This window comes from Anarrhichthys ocellatus, unplaced genomic scaffold (assembly GCF_004355925.1).
Source record: "Anarrhichthys ocellatus isolate YVR2014 unplaced genomic scaffold, GSC_Weel_1.0 scaffold66, whole genome shotgun sequence".
NCBI classification, from domain to species: Eukaryota; Metazoa; Chordata; class Actinopteri; order Perciformes; family Anarhichadidae; genus Anarrhichthys; species Anarrhichthys ocellatus.
The window spans coordinates 1,034,983-1,053,463 of record NW_022280096.1 but is presented as its reverse complement, the minus strand read 5'-3'; the positions used below and the strand labels follow the sequence as shown (position 1 = coordinate 1,053,463).

General features: G+C 41.8%; 2 protein-coding genes across 2 annotated transcripts; one reads left to right on the top strand and one right to left on the bottom strand.

Annotated features, from left to right (window-relative positions):
• Positions 1 to 430: 430 nt before the first annotated feature.
• Positions 431 to 2,833, top strand: LOC116397436 (NF-kappa-B inhibitor alpha-like). The gene is made up of 6 exons (XM_031872845.1): positions 431 to 742; positions 1,293 to 1,398; positions 1,515 to 1,722; positions 1,827 to 1,915; positions 2,029 to 2,289; positions 2,396 to 2,833. The coding sequence occupies exons 1-6, from the start codon at positions 510 to 512 to the stop codon at positions 2,423 to 2,425; spliced, it is 927 nt and encodes a 308-aa protein (XP_031728705.1). The 5' UTR covers positions 431 to 509; the 3' UTR covers positions 2,426 to 2,833.
• Positions 2,834 to 4,097: 1,264 nt separating this feature from the next.
• psma6b (proteasome 20S subunit alpha 6b) lies at positions 4,098 to 8,596 on the bottom strand. The gene is made up of 7 exons (XM_031872847.1): positions 8,433 to 8,596; positions 7,591 to 7,685; positions 6,964 to 7,045; positions 5,369 to 5,524; positions 5,067 to 5,245; positions 4,796 to 4,890; positions 4,098 to 4,364 (listed from the first exon to the last, which is right to left on the bottom strand). The coding sequence occupies exons 1-7, from the start codon at positions 8,506 to 8,508 to the stop codon at positions 4,307 to 4,309; spliced, it is 741 nt and encodes a 246-aa protein (XP_031728707.1). The 5' UTR covers positions 8,509 to 8,596; the 3' UTR covers positions 4,098 to 4,306.
• Positions 8,597 to 18,481: the final 9,885 nt, after the last annotated feature.

Here is an 18,481-nt window from a genome sequence, read left to right as displayed (position 1 = left end):
CAAAAGTAAGTAAATGGAATATATATATATATATATATTTATATATATATATATATATATATATATATATATATATATATATATATATATATACACACACACACTTTGGTTAGCCACTTGAAATAGATAATTTCCCCAGTGCAGAAGGGAATTCTTCAAGAGCCAGTTTGGGGCTGCCTCCCTCTCATTCATGCCCATGGTGTCTCATTCATTGACAAAACTCATGACATGTTCCCTAACCTACATCACAGGTGAAAATAGGTGTCTAATAGGAAACTACAAGATTTCATTCTGAGTCTCTTTGGGAGGGAGAGGGGGGGATTTTTCTCACAAAAGCACACGCTCGGTGTGATTTCCCTTGTCAGACCTAAGATAAATCAATCGGAATTCCCCGCTGAAGCCCCGCCCACCGAGCGTACAAAACCCAGGCGCTTTGCCTTAGCTGCACTACTCTGCCCTGACCTTTGGAGAAAGACGGAGCTGTTTTTTCTGACAGTCGCAAAGTCACCATGGACATCCACCGAGTATCTAACAGCAATCAAATGGATTATAACATCGACAGCATGGAGCCCAAACACGGGAAAATGCTGCCTTGCCATGAGGACCGTTTCGACAGCGGCCTGGATTCCCTGAAGGAGGACGAGCTGGTGAACGAGTTTGAGGACATGCATGTGAACATAAGCGAGGAGCTCACACATGAATACGAACCGTGGAGATCTGTAGTGACTGACGATGGTGACACGTAAGTTGATTTTTTTTTTTTTTTGTAGATTATTAATCATGCACAGCGCATTCTCACGTTTCCTCGTTCTGCGTAAATCAGATGTGCGTAAATCAAAAGCACTCGAGCGCAGCATGCAACGTTCAAATTGAATGCATAGAAAAGCTATGAAAAAGCTGCGAAATTACGCATGAAAATGTCGAAAGTTGCACGAAAACAAGAGGCCTTTTAAAAAGTGTGCGCGCGTGCAACAAAGCGCGTCCTCAGTGAGTGTGTGTGTACTTTAGCTGAGAGCGCAGTCTGGGCGGTGCTAAAGTCCGCTCTGCGCGTTCAGGAAAGTCCCTGGCCTGGTGCCAGGAACTGATAAAGCATCAGATGTGTCAAGCAACAACTGGTGGAAATAACCCGACAAAACTCCGGTCTTGCGAAACGCTCCACTGCTCGGGCTTTGTTATTTCGTACTTAGCTGGAACCACTTCCTCAGTGGGTAGATCTTATTATTTATTTATTAAAAGCACTATTTTAACTAACCTTTCTCTTTTTCTTCCCCCCCCTCCTCCTCACCAAACAGACTCCTCCACTTGGCCATCATCCATGAAGCCACAGAACATGCCTTTCAGATGATCAAACTCTCTCACAAGCACCCCTTCCTCAATGCACAGAACCACCAGAGACAGGTAATAACTCCAAATAAATGATTGAATACAAAGCCACACCTTCCTCCTCATATACACAAATGACCTTTGAAGTCAGGATGATAATTAAATATATTTTCTGAATGTGTCCTCCCCAGACTGCCCTCCACCTGGCAGTGATCACAGAGCAGCCTCAGTTAGTGGAGAGGCTCCTGAAGGCCGGCAGTGACCCACGTCTAGCCGACGACAGCGGGAACACGGCTCTCCACATCGCCTGCAAGAAGGGCTCCCTCGCCTGCTTCGGCGTCATCACCCAGAACTGCCAGCGCCACATCGCCTCTATGGCGTCCTTCCCCAACTACAGTGGTAAGTACAGAGTTAAAATGGAACACCTGAAGACACACAGATTTTCATGACTCACATAAGAAGTTCTTGAATTTGGTTATTAACTGAGCTTTTCCTCTCCACAGGACATAGCTGTCTCCACTTGGCGTCCATTAACGGCTACATCTCATTGGTTGAAAGCCTCGTTCGGCTGGGTGCAGACATCAACGCACAGGTATGTGTCATCAGCCCAAGATGCAGCCAGTTTCACAAAAGTAATGTCTGAAGGACAACCTCGGTGTGATGCAGCAGCGACCTAACAGTGTTTCTTTACGTTGTTGCTCATAGGAACAGTGCAGTGGACGGACGTCGCTCCATCTGGCCGTAGACCTCCAGAACCCCACACTGGTCGGGCGCCTCCTCGAGCTCGGCGCTGACGTGAACTGCTTGAACTACGGTGGCTTCACGCCGTACCACCTCACCTACGGACGCCAGAGCGAGGAGATCCGCCGCCAGCTGTACGAGAGGACGCCGCAGGAGCTGAGGGAGCTGCCTGACAGCGAATCAGACGATAGCGATATGGAGGATCTGGATTCATCGGAGGATGAGGTTAGTTTTTGAATCGGGGTCCTCAAAGGCAACAGAGCCTGAAGATTTCATATGATCTTGTTTTTAAAGTCTGGGTTCCTAACGTCTTTTCTTTTCTCTCCTGCAGCTGTACGATGACATAAAGTTCGGAAAGTAAACAGAAGCATCCCATCTACCGGTGCTGTGAATGACAGTGAAGCTGCTACAATGTGGCCCAGCCACGGCCCACCAAACGAGGGACACATCAGTCCATGTCCCCCGTCCAGGCCCAAGTCCACAGGTGCTGGTCCTGGGATCAAAAGAACGTGGATGAAGACGGTGTCCAGTCTGGTCAAGCCCGGTCCGGATCACAGAATGATCTGCACCGAAACACCATAAAACAGCAAGACCACCACCTCCATAGTCCTTCTATATACTGCAAATATACATTGATGTGTATATACCAGACAAGACGTGTGTAATATATTGTAAATACAGAGATATTATTTTTGTACCTGTACATATGTGTGAATTTAAACACTATTAACAAAAAGTTGTTCTGAATAAAAAGAAGTTTATAAATATACACAGCTGTGATTGGTGAGTTTTATTTCCTTCTGTTTCACGGCCTTTCCACACTTTAAAATGAGCATCATTTCTCACTTAAACAAAGTGACAAGGAAGACAGTCGTCGCCCAGACTTGTGAAAGACAAAAACAATCCCACTTAGAACAGTCTGGGATTTCCTTGTTGGGGCGAGGTCACCAGGTCTCTGAGTCACCGCGTTGAAAGTCCCTGGGCGGCATAAGAGGAACATGGTGTACGTAAACATTCTGCCCGGCCCCGAAGCTACCGCTGAGTGGCAGCTGGGAACTGGCACTTGCTAGAAATACAGAAGAACTCTTGTACTAGGAAGCATCTTTTACCAATACTGGAAATGGGCCAGAGGTAGTTATCAGTCTAACTGCTGTCACAATGACCAGGGAGCTTTGGAGTCTGGGAAGTTCAAGCTAGAGATCTGTTAGTTGTGTAGAATTGTCAAGAATCTTCCAGAGAATGACATGAAATAACCAGGAACTCGCTCTAATTCCCAGTATGAAGTAGACCTGAAGGCGACACGGAGAAAATGTCCCAGTGATTGGGTGTAAGCAGTGTGCACTGCAATAGTCCTCATGAACATGAACTAAACCTGTACAAGACTGCAGGGGGATTTTCCAAGGTCAAAGTTGTTGCCTTTTAAGGGCAGTGGAAATGATCCAAGACAGGCATTCAATATGAATTCATACAGCAAAAAATACATTTTAGCTGTCGTTCTGATTCTGTAATAGCTGCAGGAAGCCGTGTAGCAGCAGACTGATGGGAAATAGTTTTACTGATGATCATATAAATGAAATGCTGAGCTGGAGCCACCGTTTCCCCACGACACACACCAGAGGCCATGTGTCAGCTTTGTCAAAACCATTTTGAAAGGGGAACAAATGTCCCCTTTGCATACAGAAACTACTGGTAAAACATATCCGGTGAGTGCAAGCAGTCTATTTCTGACATGCTCCATATGTGTAAAAAAAAAAATACACTGAAATGTTGAGAAAATGAGGTCAACTAAGGTCTCCATCACTTTGTAGTAAAACAAGCTCTCCGCAGTATGTCGGTATGTCATGTGATTTTAGTGCGTTCAGAGCCACAACAGGAAGCTCAGAGGTTGAGCTCTGCTCACGCTCTTGTTCCCAGAAACGTTTCCCCTGCTGCTAAACTCAACTCACAGACGATAGCAGAGGCCAGGAGTTAAAAGGCATACATACATATTCATGTCTGAAAAATGCAAACAGCTCCTTGTGCAAACAACAATCACTATCTTCACAATAAATACAGGTCGAGAGACAATGGTTATTTTACTCAAAAAAAACTTTTTTATTGTTGAATGAAACAGTGGGGGTGAATGTACAGCAAACAAAGATAACACCAGCCTCCATCTGGGAACTGCATATCCCATCATGCACCATCTTAAATCAGACAGGCGACGCGACTGAGCGAGCAAAGACGCGTCGTCTTTGCTCGCTCAGTCCCGCTCTGCCAGGGCCACCAGGTGAACGTCCACTTCAGTCTCCGTCAGAATCCTGGATAGAGAAGACAGGGAGGAGGATGACCATTCTATCCCAACATATAATGTAACTACCGTCATTCATCAATAAAGAGCAGCCAGTAAGGCTATTACCATATATGAGAGTAAGTGGACTGTTGGTTGAATAAACTGAGCAGTTTGAGTACATTACCTTATGCTGAGAGAAATTATAACTGGCATTTTGACTTTTTTCTGACATTTTATAGACAAAACAATTCATCGATTGCTGCAGATTCATCCCTCACCCAAACGTATCTAGAGTGTCTTAAGGTGAAGTGGTAACCACGGCCTACATACATTTCTCTAAATAGTTCCTCTGAAACATCATGCTGAATGTGAGCGCCAATAACCAAAGGTGAGAGAAATCTATTTGGTCCACTGTTATTCTCATCTTACAGGGGTAACAAAGTGGTGCTGGTCACTTACCTGAACTTGGGGTCCTGCTTTGTGACAAGGCCCACCTCGAGCTCAGAGGGCTTGAAGTCAATGGAGAGAACAGTTGACAGACAAGAGATTGCCGTCTGAAGGGGAGAAACGTGGAGACTGTGTTTATGATATTTCTATTACATCGTTTCTAAGCATTTACTCAACATTAACATAATGCTAAAATTAGAAGCCACACAGCTGGAAACCACCTCTAAGGTTACTGTCACAGTCATGCTCCTTCCTCATCAACCTGTGTTACATCCCTTTGTACCTCAATAGTTTGTTTAAAGGTCCAGTCCAATTTCTTTTTCACTTTCTTCTCCAGGAAGCTGGTGGCTTCGGTCTGCTTCACTCCAGCGGCGGTGGCCTTGAAGCCGCAGTAGTAGCCTGCTGGGTCGCATTTGTACACCTGGGCGCCGTGCTCCTCGTCTATGCCGATCATGATCATGCCTGCAGGCAACAGCAAACGGAGAGGATTGTGACATTTGGCTCCAGTGTTTTGCACCGATAGATCACTACTTTACTGTCATGAGAAAACCCCGAACGGGACAGCAAATAAAGAAAGACACTTACAGCAGCCCAGTGGTCGCATCTCAGCATTCTGCGTGTAGACTTGTGAGATGTCAGCAATCCTCTTACACAGCATGTCCACTGGAATCTCATAACCGTACTTGTACTTCCAGTTGGCTGCCTCGTAGCGAGCTCGCTGGACTTGGGACCTGCTGTCAGCTGAAGGAGATGAGGAGGGAAAAGTGGGTGACTGGTTCAAAGCCCCCGTTTTAAATGTCCCACAGTCACAAAGGTACTCCTAATCTCTCATGCAATGTTTCAATGACAACCAAGAGAAAGCTGCTCTCATGGCAAAAATAACATTTGTGTGGAAAGAGGAACCGTCAGCTACAGTGAATGCTGTGACTGAGAAGAACAGAGATGTCAAATGATCCGGAAGACTCATCGCTTTCAATTTAAAAAGGAAAATACTACTTTTGGAAAGAGGCATGTTTTTTCCCGCCTATATACTGAAAAACTACTGCATTCCCTGTAGAGTCCATGGTGTACAACGAACAATACTTTAAATGCTTCAGTTAATAGAAAGTGAAGAGGAAAATGAGAAGAAAACAAACACGCTGCTGAAACAGATTGACTGCAGAGGGGCTGAAAGTTGTATCCATCAAAATACAATTTACTACCTTTTAATTAATTCCTCAGCTACATTCATAAAATCTAAAACCAATGAACCTATTGATTAATAACAGACTGCTTAGTATAAACATTAAGGCTACATCCACACTAGATCCACGTATCTTTTGCTACGTTTACACTGAGCGTCCACACAAGATCACTGAAAACGGAGGAGTTTGAAAACTCTCCCGAAGCCGTAAATTTGAAAAAACCGGGGTAACCTTGTAATGTGGACAGGCACAACCGCATAACTTTTAAAACGATGACGCCCACACCCGCGTTCGCTACTTGATTGGTTCTTAGCAGTCATGACGTGTCCTTCCCTGATTCGTCACACACCTATCACGTGACTGTTTCCCGGAAGAAAACAAACAACATTGATTACCGATCGACTACCAGGTTAATGCAACATGGACAACTGATTACAGGCGATGCCGACCTTGTTGTCTTTACTAGTAGCTGTTGTTCAGTTAAAGTCTGCATTATTACAGAGGAAGCAGCTGTTATTGGAGCGATTAGTGAGCGGCGTGACCAGCGGTGTTATCAGACCTACGGAGCGGACGTTGATCACATTTATGGACCCATAATCTAGTGAACTTTTATGTGTAAGTGTTCATGTTGAAGTAAATTTGATGTGCGTGTGTGAGAGAGAGAGAGTGAGTGAGTATGACCTGCAGCGTTCTAACTTAGTTAGACAAATAAAACTTTTAAAACTTTCCATGAAATGTGTCTGTTTGAGTTTATAGAGGAAGATCTTAAGTATAAAGCACTGCCTTTTAATATTAAAGACTACTGTAATACTCTGTTGTATTTTCTGTATCTAAGCAACCAATCTACTTCCTGTTTGCACTAGCACCCGCATGCCCAGTGTACGTGCATAGTGATGTGATATTCATTTCCAGGCGTGCTAGTATAGACGGAGATCGTTTTTGTTTAAAAGCGGGGTTTCAGTGTGGATGTAGCTTAATGTAGGCGCCACAGCTTACCTGTCATCCCAGACATTACACATCCAATACTATCTGTTATTCTGAAGAGGTGCGTCACTGTGGCAGAATCCAGAAGCTTGTCCTGTTACAATGAGGAAAGGGTTTCATAACAAAATGATGAATGTGTGATAAAGGACAGCTTCCTCATCATTTTATGGCATTACTGCATCCAAAAGATGTAATAGAACTAATAAGTGCCTTAGGTATTCATGAGATCAGAATAAACTAAAATGCAGTTAAATATTACATGCACACAGACACACATTTGGCAAAATAGTCAAGAGTATAAATGCAATTATGTCTCCTGCAAATAAAAAGCTATGTAAATGAAAACAAAACTACATCAATATTTGTTTAAACGTAAAAAATGCTTTTAATTTCTTGCTGCTCATCTCTTTTTTAAATATGATATATACACCTCTTAGATGTGAACTATTTTACCAGTACTTTAAGTAGTGGAGAGAAACTCAGGTGCATTGTTGCGCATTTATCACTAACCAATGAATGAAGCATATCAAGTTCCCATGAAAATACATGAAAGTGTGGCATGTAAAGAGCTCTAAAGTGAATAGGTTACAATGCTCACAGTGCTTCCACTCTCACAGCAGTGTGAACACAAAGACTCACCGGTACTTTCTTTTGTGTTACAACAATTGCACAGTCCTTTCCTCTGATTGCTACTGACGTAAGTCCACCTTGGTTTATGGCCTTGAAAGCATATTCTGCAAATAAGCAAGACAAGAGGGTGTCTTTAAGTTTACATGTTCATCTGAAAACAGGAGTGTGAGGTAGGAATGTACAAAACAAGCACAGCATTCAATATGTACACACAGGCAGGAAAACTGAAGCAACAAGCAAAGGAGTGTTATCAGTCATCTGATAAGTTGGCATAGTATAATCATAGAGGGAGATTTATGGCTGCACGTGAGGGAATACAAAGATCTGTTTTGTTATTAAAGGCTTGTGGAGCAGCTTCATGATCTGTCTCCTGATTGTTGTTGATCAGATGACATCAACAACAGTCCTGTCCATGTCCAGTTCATCTTAAAGGATAGGATCAATTACACTAACTGTAGAAACACATGGGCTTCATATTTAGACTGGATTTTTCCGAAAGTAGTTTAATCAAAAATAATAAAACTCAATTAAACGTAACGGTAACATTTTAGTCAATGACAAGTTGTCACTCTCAGCTATGAATCAGCTCGCTTGACTGCAATGCTAAACATGCTATCTAGCCAGCCAGCTATTGTGAGTCGCGCTTTTTGTGTAATTGGAATGAGCGAAGTAGACGTTAAATAACAACTGACACGAGACAACTTCAGTGGCTTTATATGACACTACTTTCGCTTTGGCGGGGTGTCATTTATAAGCTAGAAGCCAAGCTACACGAACCATGACAGAGCATTTAGCTAGCTAGCTAGCAAACAGGTAAGCCGGCATTAGTGCGAGCAGGTCCACATACTGACCGACTTGATAGAGCCTTCCTTCGGGAGAGAAGATGGTGATGTGTCGGTCAAACCCTGCACTTGAGCCTCGGGACATTTTACAAGGTAAAGTTGCCCGAGAAGTTCGTCCAAATGAATTTGCGAGCAGATTTTACTTCATGCACAATATTTTACCCGGAAGTTGAATGATGGGATCCAAACTTCATCCGGTGTGAGAAGGCTGCTTCGTTTCCATGGTGATATCATACACAAAAGACATCGCAATGGTTTTTGGAAAAGTAACATTTTGAGTTAAAGTTACTTATACTGGCTATGTTGCTTTTTATATCCACTATATTTAAGAATGATTTATATTTCTTTGTATGACAGCTATAGTTATACACTTTAATGTATGGCCATAATACCCAACAGTATTACAAATGTGCTATACCTTGACCAGCTTTCACATAACATGCTATTTACACTTGAATGCATTAGTAATAATAATAATGAATACTTTTTAATCTTACAGCAGTAGGGTCTGTGGGAAGTATTCTATCATTCCCTGTTCTTATGAAACAGTTAAGTATGTTGATGTCTTGTATACAAATTGCAAAACAGTATCTCTAAATGTATAGTAGATGTTGAATACAATCAATCAGCAGAGGAATGTAGCACATTAACATTTACTCAAGTACTCTACAATGTTGAGGTACTTGTAGTTTGCTTAAGTATTTTATACTTTTATACTTTTACTCCACTACATTTCAGAAGGAACTACATTTATTGTATATCTTTAAAAAACCTTCTTTGCAGATTCCGATTATTAATACAAACTTTAAAATCAACTAATAAACTACGATGTACCATTATGGATTAAGATAACAGGCAGTATGTTAAGTAGCTGAAATTAGCTGACATTTTGATTTGTCATACTGTTCTACACCATGGTTGTGATACACTCAAGTGTCAGTGAGCCAGCATGTACAATACCTGGAACTAGTCCTTCATTTGATTATTTGCACCTGTGCTTTTCCTACTGTGAAATGTTCAAATGCCCCCATGAAACAGGCTGGCCCATTGACAGGGCTTACTGGAACACTAACATGGGAAGGTGCCATCATTAATGACAAGTCAACATATCTGCTGTGCGCCTAAACTACCTTTCTGAATCTTATTATAATAAACATTTTTTTAAACTAAATATTGAAACTGGGGAGTTAATTATGCCACATTGTTCCATGTGAATTTAGTATATTTGCAATACATCAACTGTGTCAAGTCTTTTTAGGCCCTGCTCCTTTTTTTTGTTATTTAAGATGTAACATTAGTGATACATTAGCTATTATATTACTAATATGGTGTTGACTAAGCAAATTATTTTTTAGCAACATAATTTCTGCATAAGCTGCACAGGGAAGAAAACAGATTCTCTTATGATACCACAGGTTTACTTTCCCCTATCACATGACAAGCCAAGCGAAGATAATGCCATCTTTAAAATGGAACATGAGCTTGATTTTTTTTTCTTCAATTCGTGGAATAAAACACAGCCATATCCCCTGATAAGCATAAGATTCCCATTTTTTTGTTCCTGCAAAAAACAAAAAAAATGGCAAATGTGCATGTGTCGTGTGGGATTTTCCCTCTGTCCCCAGGTAACTGCTGCAGCTGAAGAGAGGAAGTTTGCTTCCTCTTTATAAGTTACTCACGCATTTAGATAGTGACTCATACGGATACTCAGAGCGGAATCATGATCAGTGATGAGCAGGTGAAACTAAGTTGCCAAAAGTGTCTGCAATGCCAACAGTGTTTATCTTCTATCAAGCGTTCTGATCTGGTTTTATAGCAAAAAGTCCCTGTTAGGTTTCCACATCATTATCCTGTTTTAAAAACTATATGATTTGTGACATAGATGACGTACATGGGAGTGTTTCTCATTGACCCCATGCCTGAAATATATGACACAATCAGGCACCGTGTATGCAATAAAGTATTTTGATAAAAAGTGAATCATTTAAAAATTCATACAAAATCCAGTATTGCAAAAGGTTTTTTTCCACTCCAGCACAACCACGAGCAGACTATTCTACTCTAAAATACACGGTTTTAAGATCACCTTTAATACGGCCTTCATTAATTGCATGAGTTGGGGAGTTTAAATTACATTCATTTGATAAAACAATATATTTCAAATATAAGGTCCAATTTGGATGCTGTCTGAGTTCTGATGACTAAAAGGCAAAGCATACATTTGCTTCTAGATTATGTTGCTAAAACATCTGCACCTTTGCTTTGAGGCCCTTCTACATACTTTCTGCCCCTTCCGTGTTCTCTTCCCCACCTCCGCTCTCACTCTACATTTGCACACTGTATTCACATTTGAACCCAGAAAGACCCCCACCCCCGGGTCTAAGAGAAGCGGCGTGGGACTGACTTGTGGGGTTATCTGGGGGGATCTCCAACATCTATGAAAATGCTTTTTCACAGTGCAAAGCCACAGTCTGGCTAATGTTTTCCAAGCAAAAAAGTTGAAATGTTAGGCATAGAGGAAACACATGAGGCCTTTCTCTGAAAGCCCTCGTAAGTTAAAACGAACCATTAGTAGTTTTGACTCATTTTCTATATATGTAACATTTTTAACCAGCTTTTCTTTTCCTTACCATTGATCTTTAACATGAGTATTTAAAATTCCCCAAATACATTTCTTTGAAACAATCTTCTGTATGTTGTTCTCTGTACAAACCCTGAGCCCAGAACCACGATGTACATTTTGTTGCTCTAAAAAAGCATGAAGATATAAAGCAGAATATCTCATTTATCTTACAAAGACAAACGATTCATCATATTTTACAGCACACAGTTTCTAAGAACCTGAATGCAGTGAGCAGCTTCTCGGAATGGCTTATCTGAAGTGGACTAACACGCAGCATGAGGCCAAAGTGAAGTCGGCTGAGCGTGTGTGTGATAACAATGGTGTGTGCTCGCTTCCTTTTACTACAAACCTCTTTAGAATTTGCACACTGTTCCTTTTAAATTATCTAGTGGTTTCTCATGTTGCAAACACTCGAATGGTTGCACAGTAGCCTCAAGGTGTGTTGCAATTAGTGGTTTCACTTAATTCTTAAGGATTGGTTGACAGTGAGACAGCACACACCTTCAGGGTGGTGTACTCATGTATGCAATGAGGGTTTTTAGATAAGCTTTACTCTGCAGCACAGAGCAAGTGCCAAGCTTCTGAAATAAACACAAACCTGCTTTATATTTATATATATCGGTTCATTTAATAAAACAAGGCTGCATGATCTCCTGATCTAATATCCTCAATTATTGGTCTTTGAGTCTGAGCAAACTCTCCGAGCTTCATGTCCTTTAAAAACATTGTTGACACACAAACTGGAAAACACCGGTTTTAATTCCCTCCAACTACACATGTGCTCCTCTGTTCCTGTTTAGGCCGTCAATGAGTTGGTGGAATGCCAGCTAGGTCAGGCCGACTTTAATACACTTTTTATTTATTGAACTAAATGCCTTTTTCTGAAGGCCTGCATTTCTCCACTCATTTACTAATATCTTTGGTTTGTGACCAAATTCCCTTCAGAGCTGCTGTAATTATCTTCCAGCTGAACAGTGGATGTATTAAGAATAGGAAAAGCAAATCTATACTAGTTTACTTGTAATAGAAAGCAAAACACCACTCAGAAGATTTTAGATTCTTCCTTCATATCTCATGTCAGTGAGTGTTATGGCCCCGTTTACTTACCTGGAATTTATATGCAATCTGTGTCTGTATTTGATTTATCTGTTGCAGGTGAGCTGTCTCTGTCCCTTATCACCCGGTGTGCCAGTTGGATTTGCTTCATCACAGGAGAAGGTTTTACTCTGAACACAGATATACATTGTTTCTGCTACTTCTATGTCACAACTCGGGTTTTGGCATCCAGTCTGTCGTTTTAATGGTTAGCAACTGAGGATGCAAGCTGTGAAGTCATATACATGGTGAAATATTTAGGCTACACCTGACCTGTGCCGTATGAGCCTTTAAATGACATGCATCTCTTTTATTGATGGGACTGTCAGTCAAATTGAGGTTGTCATGTCTTTGCTCTGTTTAGCTGTTATCCAGTCATTTTAATACTGTGTTGCTGGATCTTGAACATTTTAACCGAATAATTGATGAATCCAGATTGTAAACAATTCTCGTGGAGAGGAAATTATATTCAGACTGTAAATAAATCACCTTTGCTTGTGACTAATATTGTGTCTTTATTGATCTTTGACAACGTAACCAGAAGCTGACTGTGATAACCATGTGTTTTTTAGATGAAAGAAAGTGTCTTCCAATTCAACCAAAAGTGAGTGGCGTTGCCGGTGTTAGGCTTTATACTACATGACGAGCCTTGTAGCTACAACAACACGATGCAGTGGGCGGACTTTGGGCGGATTTTTGATGGTCATGTGGTGAGTTGACTTTGCAATTTACTTTAAACCAAAGGCAACGTCTGTATGCAGGCCGTCTGCCGTTGCCAGTCATCAGCCAATTGTGCAATCACATCATATGCTTTCACATGTGCCCTTTTTTGCTTCGTGTCAGAGACAAGTTAGAGATATATGGAAAGTTGCATACTTTATCACGTGCACTCTTGATTTAAATCTCAGGTTGTCCAGAGATGTAAAGTCGGTGACAAATCCCCACCAAAATTTATTTAGCAAAATCCCAGGAGTGAGGATCATAATGGTAATTAAAACTTTACGGTGAAGTTCATGAGACTTCTGACAGCGACGATGACCTCTAAGTGCCAGATTTGAAGTAGTCTCACCCCTCCTTTGCTATTACCTGTCCTGTTTCCAGTAAAGACTGAGTCTATGAATTGACTGAACAGTGAGTAAGAGCTGACTGGGACCTCATCAGCTGGTCTCTCAGAGTGAACTAAGAACAGGTGTCCGCGGTGACGAATAGAGCCAGCATGGAACGGGGGGTATATCTGTGGTTTTAAGCTACGTGTCCTACCTTAAATAACCTGCACAATACCCAATAGACAAAGCACAAATTGTATTAACAGATGCTGGGCACTTGTATTTCAAATTAGATGCGCTGGCTGTTTGCACATTCTGTAATGTGATATAAAATGATTCAAAGAAACTCACATGGCAATGTGTCTGAGCACAGAAGTAAAAATGGAGAGCATGTTAAAACGCACATGGATCAAACTTGACCTGGAGAAAAATCTAAATCTCCAAACAACAAAAACATCCATTCTCCAGAGTAGGTCAGCGACTTGAGGAAGTAAACATGTCTCACTCTGCTGTGGCACAGGGCAGGAAACCCAAAACCTCTTCTTCTTTTTCTCAGTGTTGTTTTTAGGCTGAGTACCTTGCAAAACTTTCAAACTAATATATTTCAATTGGAAGTATCTTCCGTGCCTGCACCACTTCTTTTGTCAGACGTTATGCAACAAACAATCTTAAAATGTATCTTTGGTTATGTGATGCAGATATGAAGCTTTGTATGCTGATGATGTGTTTTCTTTTGCGCATGTAATACTTTTACGGTTTTACATGTGTGCCTGGTGTTTATTAAATCTGGCTGGTTTTAAGTTGTGATTGGGCTGGAAACTGGCAATCTGAAGGGAAAACAACACAGAAAAGACACATAACACAACTGCTTTTTCTTGAGCCACAGGTTATGGCTAATTATGTCCTGAGCGTTTGCGGTGGAGGGGGAGGTCTGAAATACCCTGCTTAGTCTGCTGCTCCTGTGACCCAGCCCCAGATAAGGGGATGAGAATGGATGCGGACAAAGAATATACATGTTTACTTCAGAGAAATGTATGACTTTAGTCTCTGAATTCTTTTCTTGTAATATTAACCCCTCGCCCAGCTCTATCTTTTTTTTTTCACTCAAGCGCTGACAGCAAGTGCAACTTCACACCTCCTTGCCCTCAGGCTTTGAATCCATATCTTTCTCTTAAATGAGCTCAAACCAGAAAACAAAAAAGCTACTCTGATGGGTTAACAACATGGGTTAGGCTTAACATTCAAAAGGAAACTAATTTATTTGCAACACATACAACTAGATAAATAATTAATTTTGACATTTCAACAAAAATGTTTTTGAAGCCCTGCCTTTAATTGTTTAACTGAACACATTTTAGCAACCAGTTACCTTTTTACACATGCAGCAGTTGCAGTTGTGTTTCTTTAGCTGCTAAATGCTCCAACAGCTGTTAGCTCCTAACATGGTGCAATGGAGCCCCGAATGTTACTTATGAGGTTAACTACTCTCACAGATAACAGAAACATGCTTACCGAAGTTTTCATGACTTTCCATCTGACTGCCAGTTCGGTAGCACTGCTAACACTGTAACTGAAAGAAATAGAAATGATAGAAATCGCTAACACAAGCTAACTAACTATAGCTAACAATAGCTAACAGACAGAGCAGCATTGCATCATCAGACCAGTGTTACTCTTTAAAACAACTACAGGGAAAGGAAAACTCTGATTTAATAAATCAAATATTCTCTCAAATAATATGATACAAAGTATCTGCATCAATGTAAAACTTCATCCTAGCCATATTAAAGTAATACCCTACAACTGGAAGCTAAAGAGATTCTCCAGGTATGCCTGGAGCCAAAACCTGGAAAACTCATTGACAGAGTAATTTTGGGGGCGACCTGCTCCTGGTGGCCTCAGTAATAACAGAGTGTCAGTAACCTCCTGATGGCTTAAGAAGAGAAGAGAAAACGCCCTGCTGTGAGTGGCTGTTGGCATTGCTGCAATACAGCAGGGCCAAACCAACTGTGCATTGGACAATTACATACTTGAAGATGAAAGTGATACATCAAACCAATATGCAAAAGACCAACAAGAAGAATTATGCTGTTGTATTACTAAATATTGGGCAATAATGGAGCTTTAGCCCTTGATAGACACGGTGGTGGCACGCTATAGGAGCGAGACTGTGTGGGATCCAAATGACTAAAAAGCATGACTCATTTTCTGCATACTACTGTACGCCTATAAAAATCCCCCCTTTCACACACTTATGCATTCATTAATTGAGTGTCCACACTGTCCGCAAATGGAAAACATGCTCTCATCGATCTTATTTGGTTGTTAGATAGTCAAACAGGATTAGGAATTGTTATTTATTTCTACATGGAGCAGTGAAGTCACTTCAGGGAATGCTAGGGGAATTTGGAATGAGAAAATGTTCCCAAAAACTGATATCATTAGAATTAGAGATCCAATGAATTAACGGGCAATATCTTACAGTATTTAACATTTTCAGCACCTTTTCTCTTAAATCCTTTGGTGTCTTCCTCCTCCTCCTCCAGTCCTCTCGGTCTGTTCTTTCATGCTCTACCACATTCGCACATTCAGAAAATCTAGCAGGGATATAAACTTCAATATCCTCAGTCTAGGGAGATTTATTGCTAGCGTTAGGGTACGCTGGGTCTTCAAACCTGCCCCACAACTGTAAATTCAATTTTCAGTTCAGCAGCACAATGTTATGAAAAACGCAGGAATGTGCTCACAGAGGACTGCTAGAGCGGAATTTTTGCTGGGAATCTCCCACTAGTGTGTGTTTGCACATGCGTGCAGCGAGTATGCATGCAGCGTAGGTGGAGGGGCTGTTGCATAAACAAGTCTGACTAACTCAGGTGCAGGTCTCCTTTCGAGGAGGTATAAATAACAACCTTTTGTCAGGTGAGAGGTGCCAAAGATACCTCTTCTTTGTTCATGAGTTATTTCGTATCAATTATGAATCATTACCTAGGAAGGTTCTTTGTTCAGGAGTACATGCTGTACTCCAGATTTAGCAACACACCACTCAGACATGCATGCTGACTCATTCACACCTCTTCTTAAAACCTCTTTTATCTTAATTTGGAGTTAGCTCCATGAAGGGCATCGTGCATTACAAAGTAAAATTGCACATGCATGGTGGACAGCTGCTTTATTCGGAGTAGTTTAAGGAAATGAAAATGAAGCTTTAACAATGTGCAAAGCCTGAGGTACTTTATGTCGAAAGTGCAGTTTTGACTACTGCTGATCCAGTAGCACTGTTACTTAGAGGCCGCATCTCTCCCTTCTGAAATCCCCCAAACTTTCCCTCCGCCAAATCTTTCCTCCCAGCCGCCAAGATAATGCTCTTTTCAGGCCTCCCATGATACACTCTGCTGAGGACCCGCCGCAGCTGGTGAACTGGCTGCCCGGTGAGCAGTAGTTAACACCGGCCATGTGTTCTACCTAATTGCTTTTCCAGGGAAGAGCAGAGGGAAGTGTTATGAAGACAAGACACGGAGGGCTCAGAGGATGGAAGGGGAGGCGTGCGGGGAAGCTGGCCCAGATGTGTGCATTAGCAGTCGGCCAGGCGCACATCTGCAATCGTTTGAACTTACTGGGGGAATTCCTCTCTCGCTCTGCGACTCTCCATATATTTTGTCCCGCTGAATCCTCAACTCGGGACAATGAGTCGCTTGACTGCCTCCCTGTGTTCTTCCTCTCATGTTTCCCTCTGTGTGTCATGAACCGTTTCCCCCACAGACAGACAAACAGCCGGTCTGGTAGCGCCTCCAGAAGGAGTGGGATCCTTTGTGTTGAGGACATTTAAAAGGAAGATAAAAGAGCCAAGTCTTTCTGTAAATATACAGTACTGCGTATGAAGCACAGACATAACAAGCACTTAACATGAAGCTGCATTTGGTATCATGGGTTTTGAACACACCTCACCACACATGTCCTTGCTATGACAAAAGAAAAAGATGCAAAGATGTCAGCCACAAGTGGGTTTATCAAAGCAGCGAGCAAGAGACAGGCCCCTACAAAACAATGATTTCATTGAAACAGTGCTGGTAAGTGGGTTAAATCTAACTAAAGGGCTAAAAATATCTATTGTTTTGCTGCTGGGCTGGCCTGAACGCAACAAGAACAGGGAGTTTCCTCTCCTCCAGGAAGTGGGAAGATTTCCTTGTATTAGCACTTCAAGATTTGGGGACAAGATGTTCACGATGACAGTGATCTATGCTGAGATGCACTTAGTGCTCGACCTCCTCTGGGACACAACATTCTCTGTACTTGCTGGACCTGCATCATTCTTTCTATGAAATCATGTTCTGCTATGTGTGTGTGTGTGCTTATGCAGGTGATATATCTTCCCATTGTGCCTTTGACGTGCCGTGATATGACATTACCACTACCTGAAGACTCACACACTCAACATTTACTTGACCTTTACCTCTGATACTCCTGTTTGCAGGTCGTAGGTGACTGGACACAGCCAGGGTTTTCATAGGACGGAGTAAAGAAAGCTCCTGTTAAATACAAAAAATACACACATGCTATTTGAAACACAGATATTTTAAACAGGACAGCCGAGACGACTGCTTTCTTTGGCAGGTACAAACAGACAGAGAGCTACACTATAGAGGTTTATGTTCTCCTTTCAGGATTAGTCTTACTGTCTAACAATAGAAATGAAAAGTCTTCCAGTTTCAGATGGATTTTTGTGCTGTGCCATCTGCGTAAGTCGAAGCTCAGTCCAGAGGCTCATACACTATTTGGCTATTGTGGCTACCATGTAAGGTGCCACCTGCCCATCAGGACTAACATTCATTAAGTGTCTTGCCCAAGGACACTTAACGACATGGACTAGCAGAGCCTTGGATCGAATCGCCGATCTTCTGATTGAAGGACGACCCGCTCCATCACTGAGCCACAGTATAGTGACGTAACCCCCGTGAAGTATGACCCATCGTTCCCCTCAGCTCTATGGAGAGTTTGTGATTGCTTTTCGGCCAACAACTTGACTGTGTCACCGCTCTCATTAGCATTATTTCCAGGTTCATCAGGCAGTTGTTTTGAGTGATAAACCACTAGCTGCCCAGCACCAAACAACAGACAGAGTCAGTTAAAGACCAGCTAAAGAACATAGTGGAGTATTTAGCAGCTAAAGAGACAGATATTTCCCTCAGCAGGAGTTGGTAAACAAAAAACCAAGCTGAAAGGAACATGAATATTGTGTAAGTACCTGTGAAATAAGTATACATCTGGACCTCAGTGTCCTTTGCAGCACTAGGGTC

Bases quoted from the DNA above. Each gene is read 5' to 3' on its own strand.
- LOC116397436 (XM_031872845.1), top strand. From the start codon at position 510: ATGGACATCCACCGAGTATCTAACAGCAATCAAATGGATTATAACATC. The intron at 743-1,292 runs GTAAGTTGATTT...CTCACCAAACAG, and splicing joins GTGACTGACGATGGTGACAC to ACTCCTCCACTTGGCCATCA. The intron at 1,916-2,028 runs GTATGTGTCATC...TGTTGCTCATAG, and splicing joins GTGCAGACATCAACGCACAG to GAACAGTGCAGTGGACGGAC.
- psma6b (XM_031872847.1), bottom strand. From the start codon at position 8,508: ATGTCCCGAGGCTCAAGTGCAGGGTTTGACCGACACATCACCATCTTC. The intron at 7,046-7,590 runs GTGAGTCTTTGT...TCATTGTAACAG, and splicing joins TAACACAAAAGAAAGTACCG to GACAAGCTTCTGGATTCTGC. The intron at 5,246-5,368 runs GTAAGTGTCTTT...TGTTGCCTGCAG, and splicing joins GATGCGACCACTGGGCTGCT to GCATGATCATGATCGGCATA.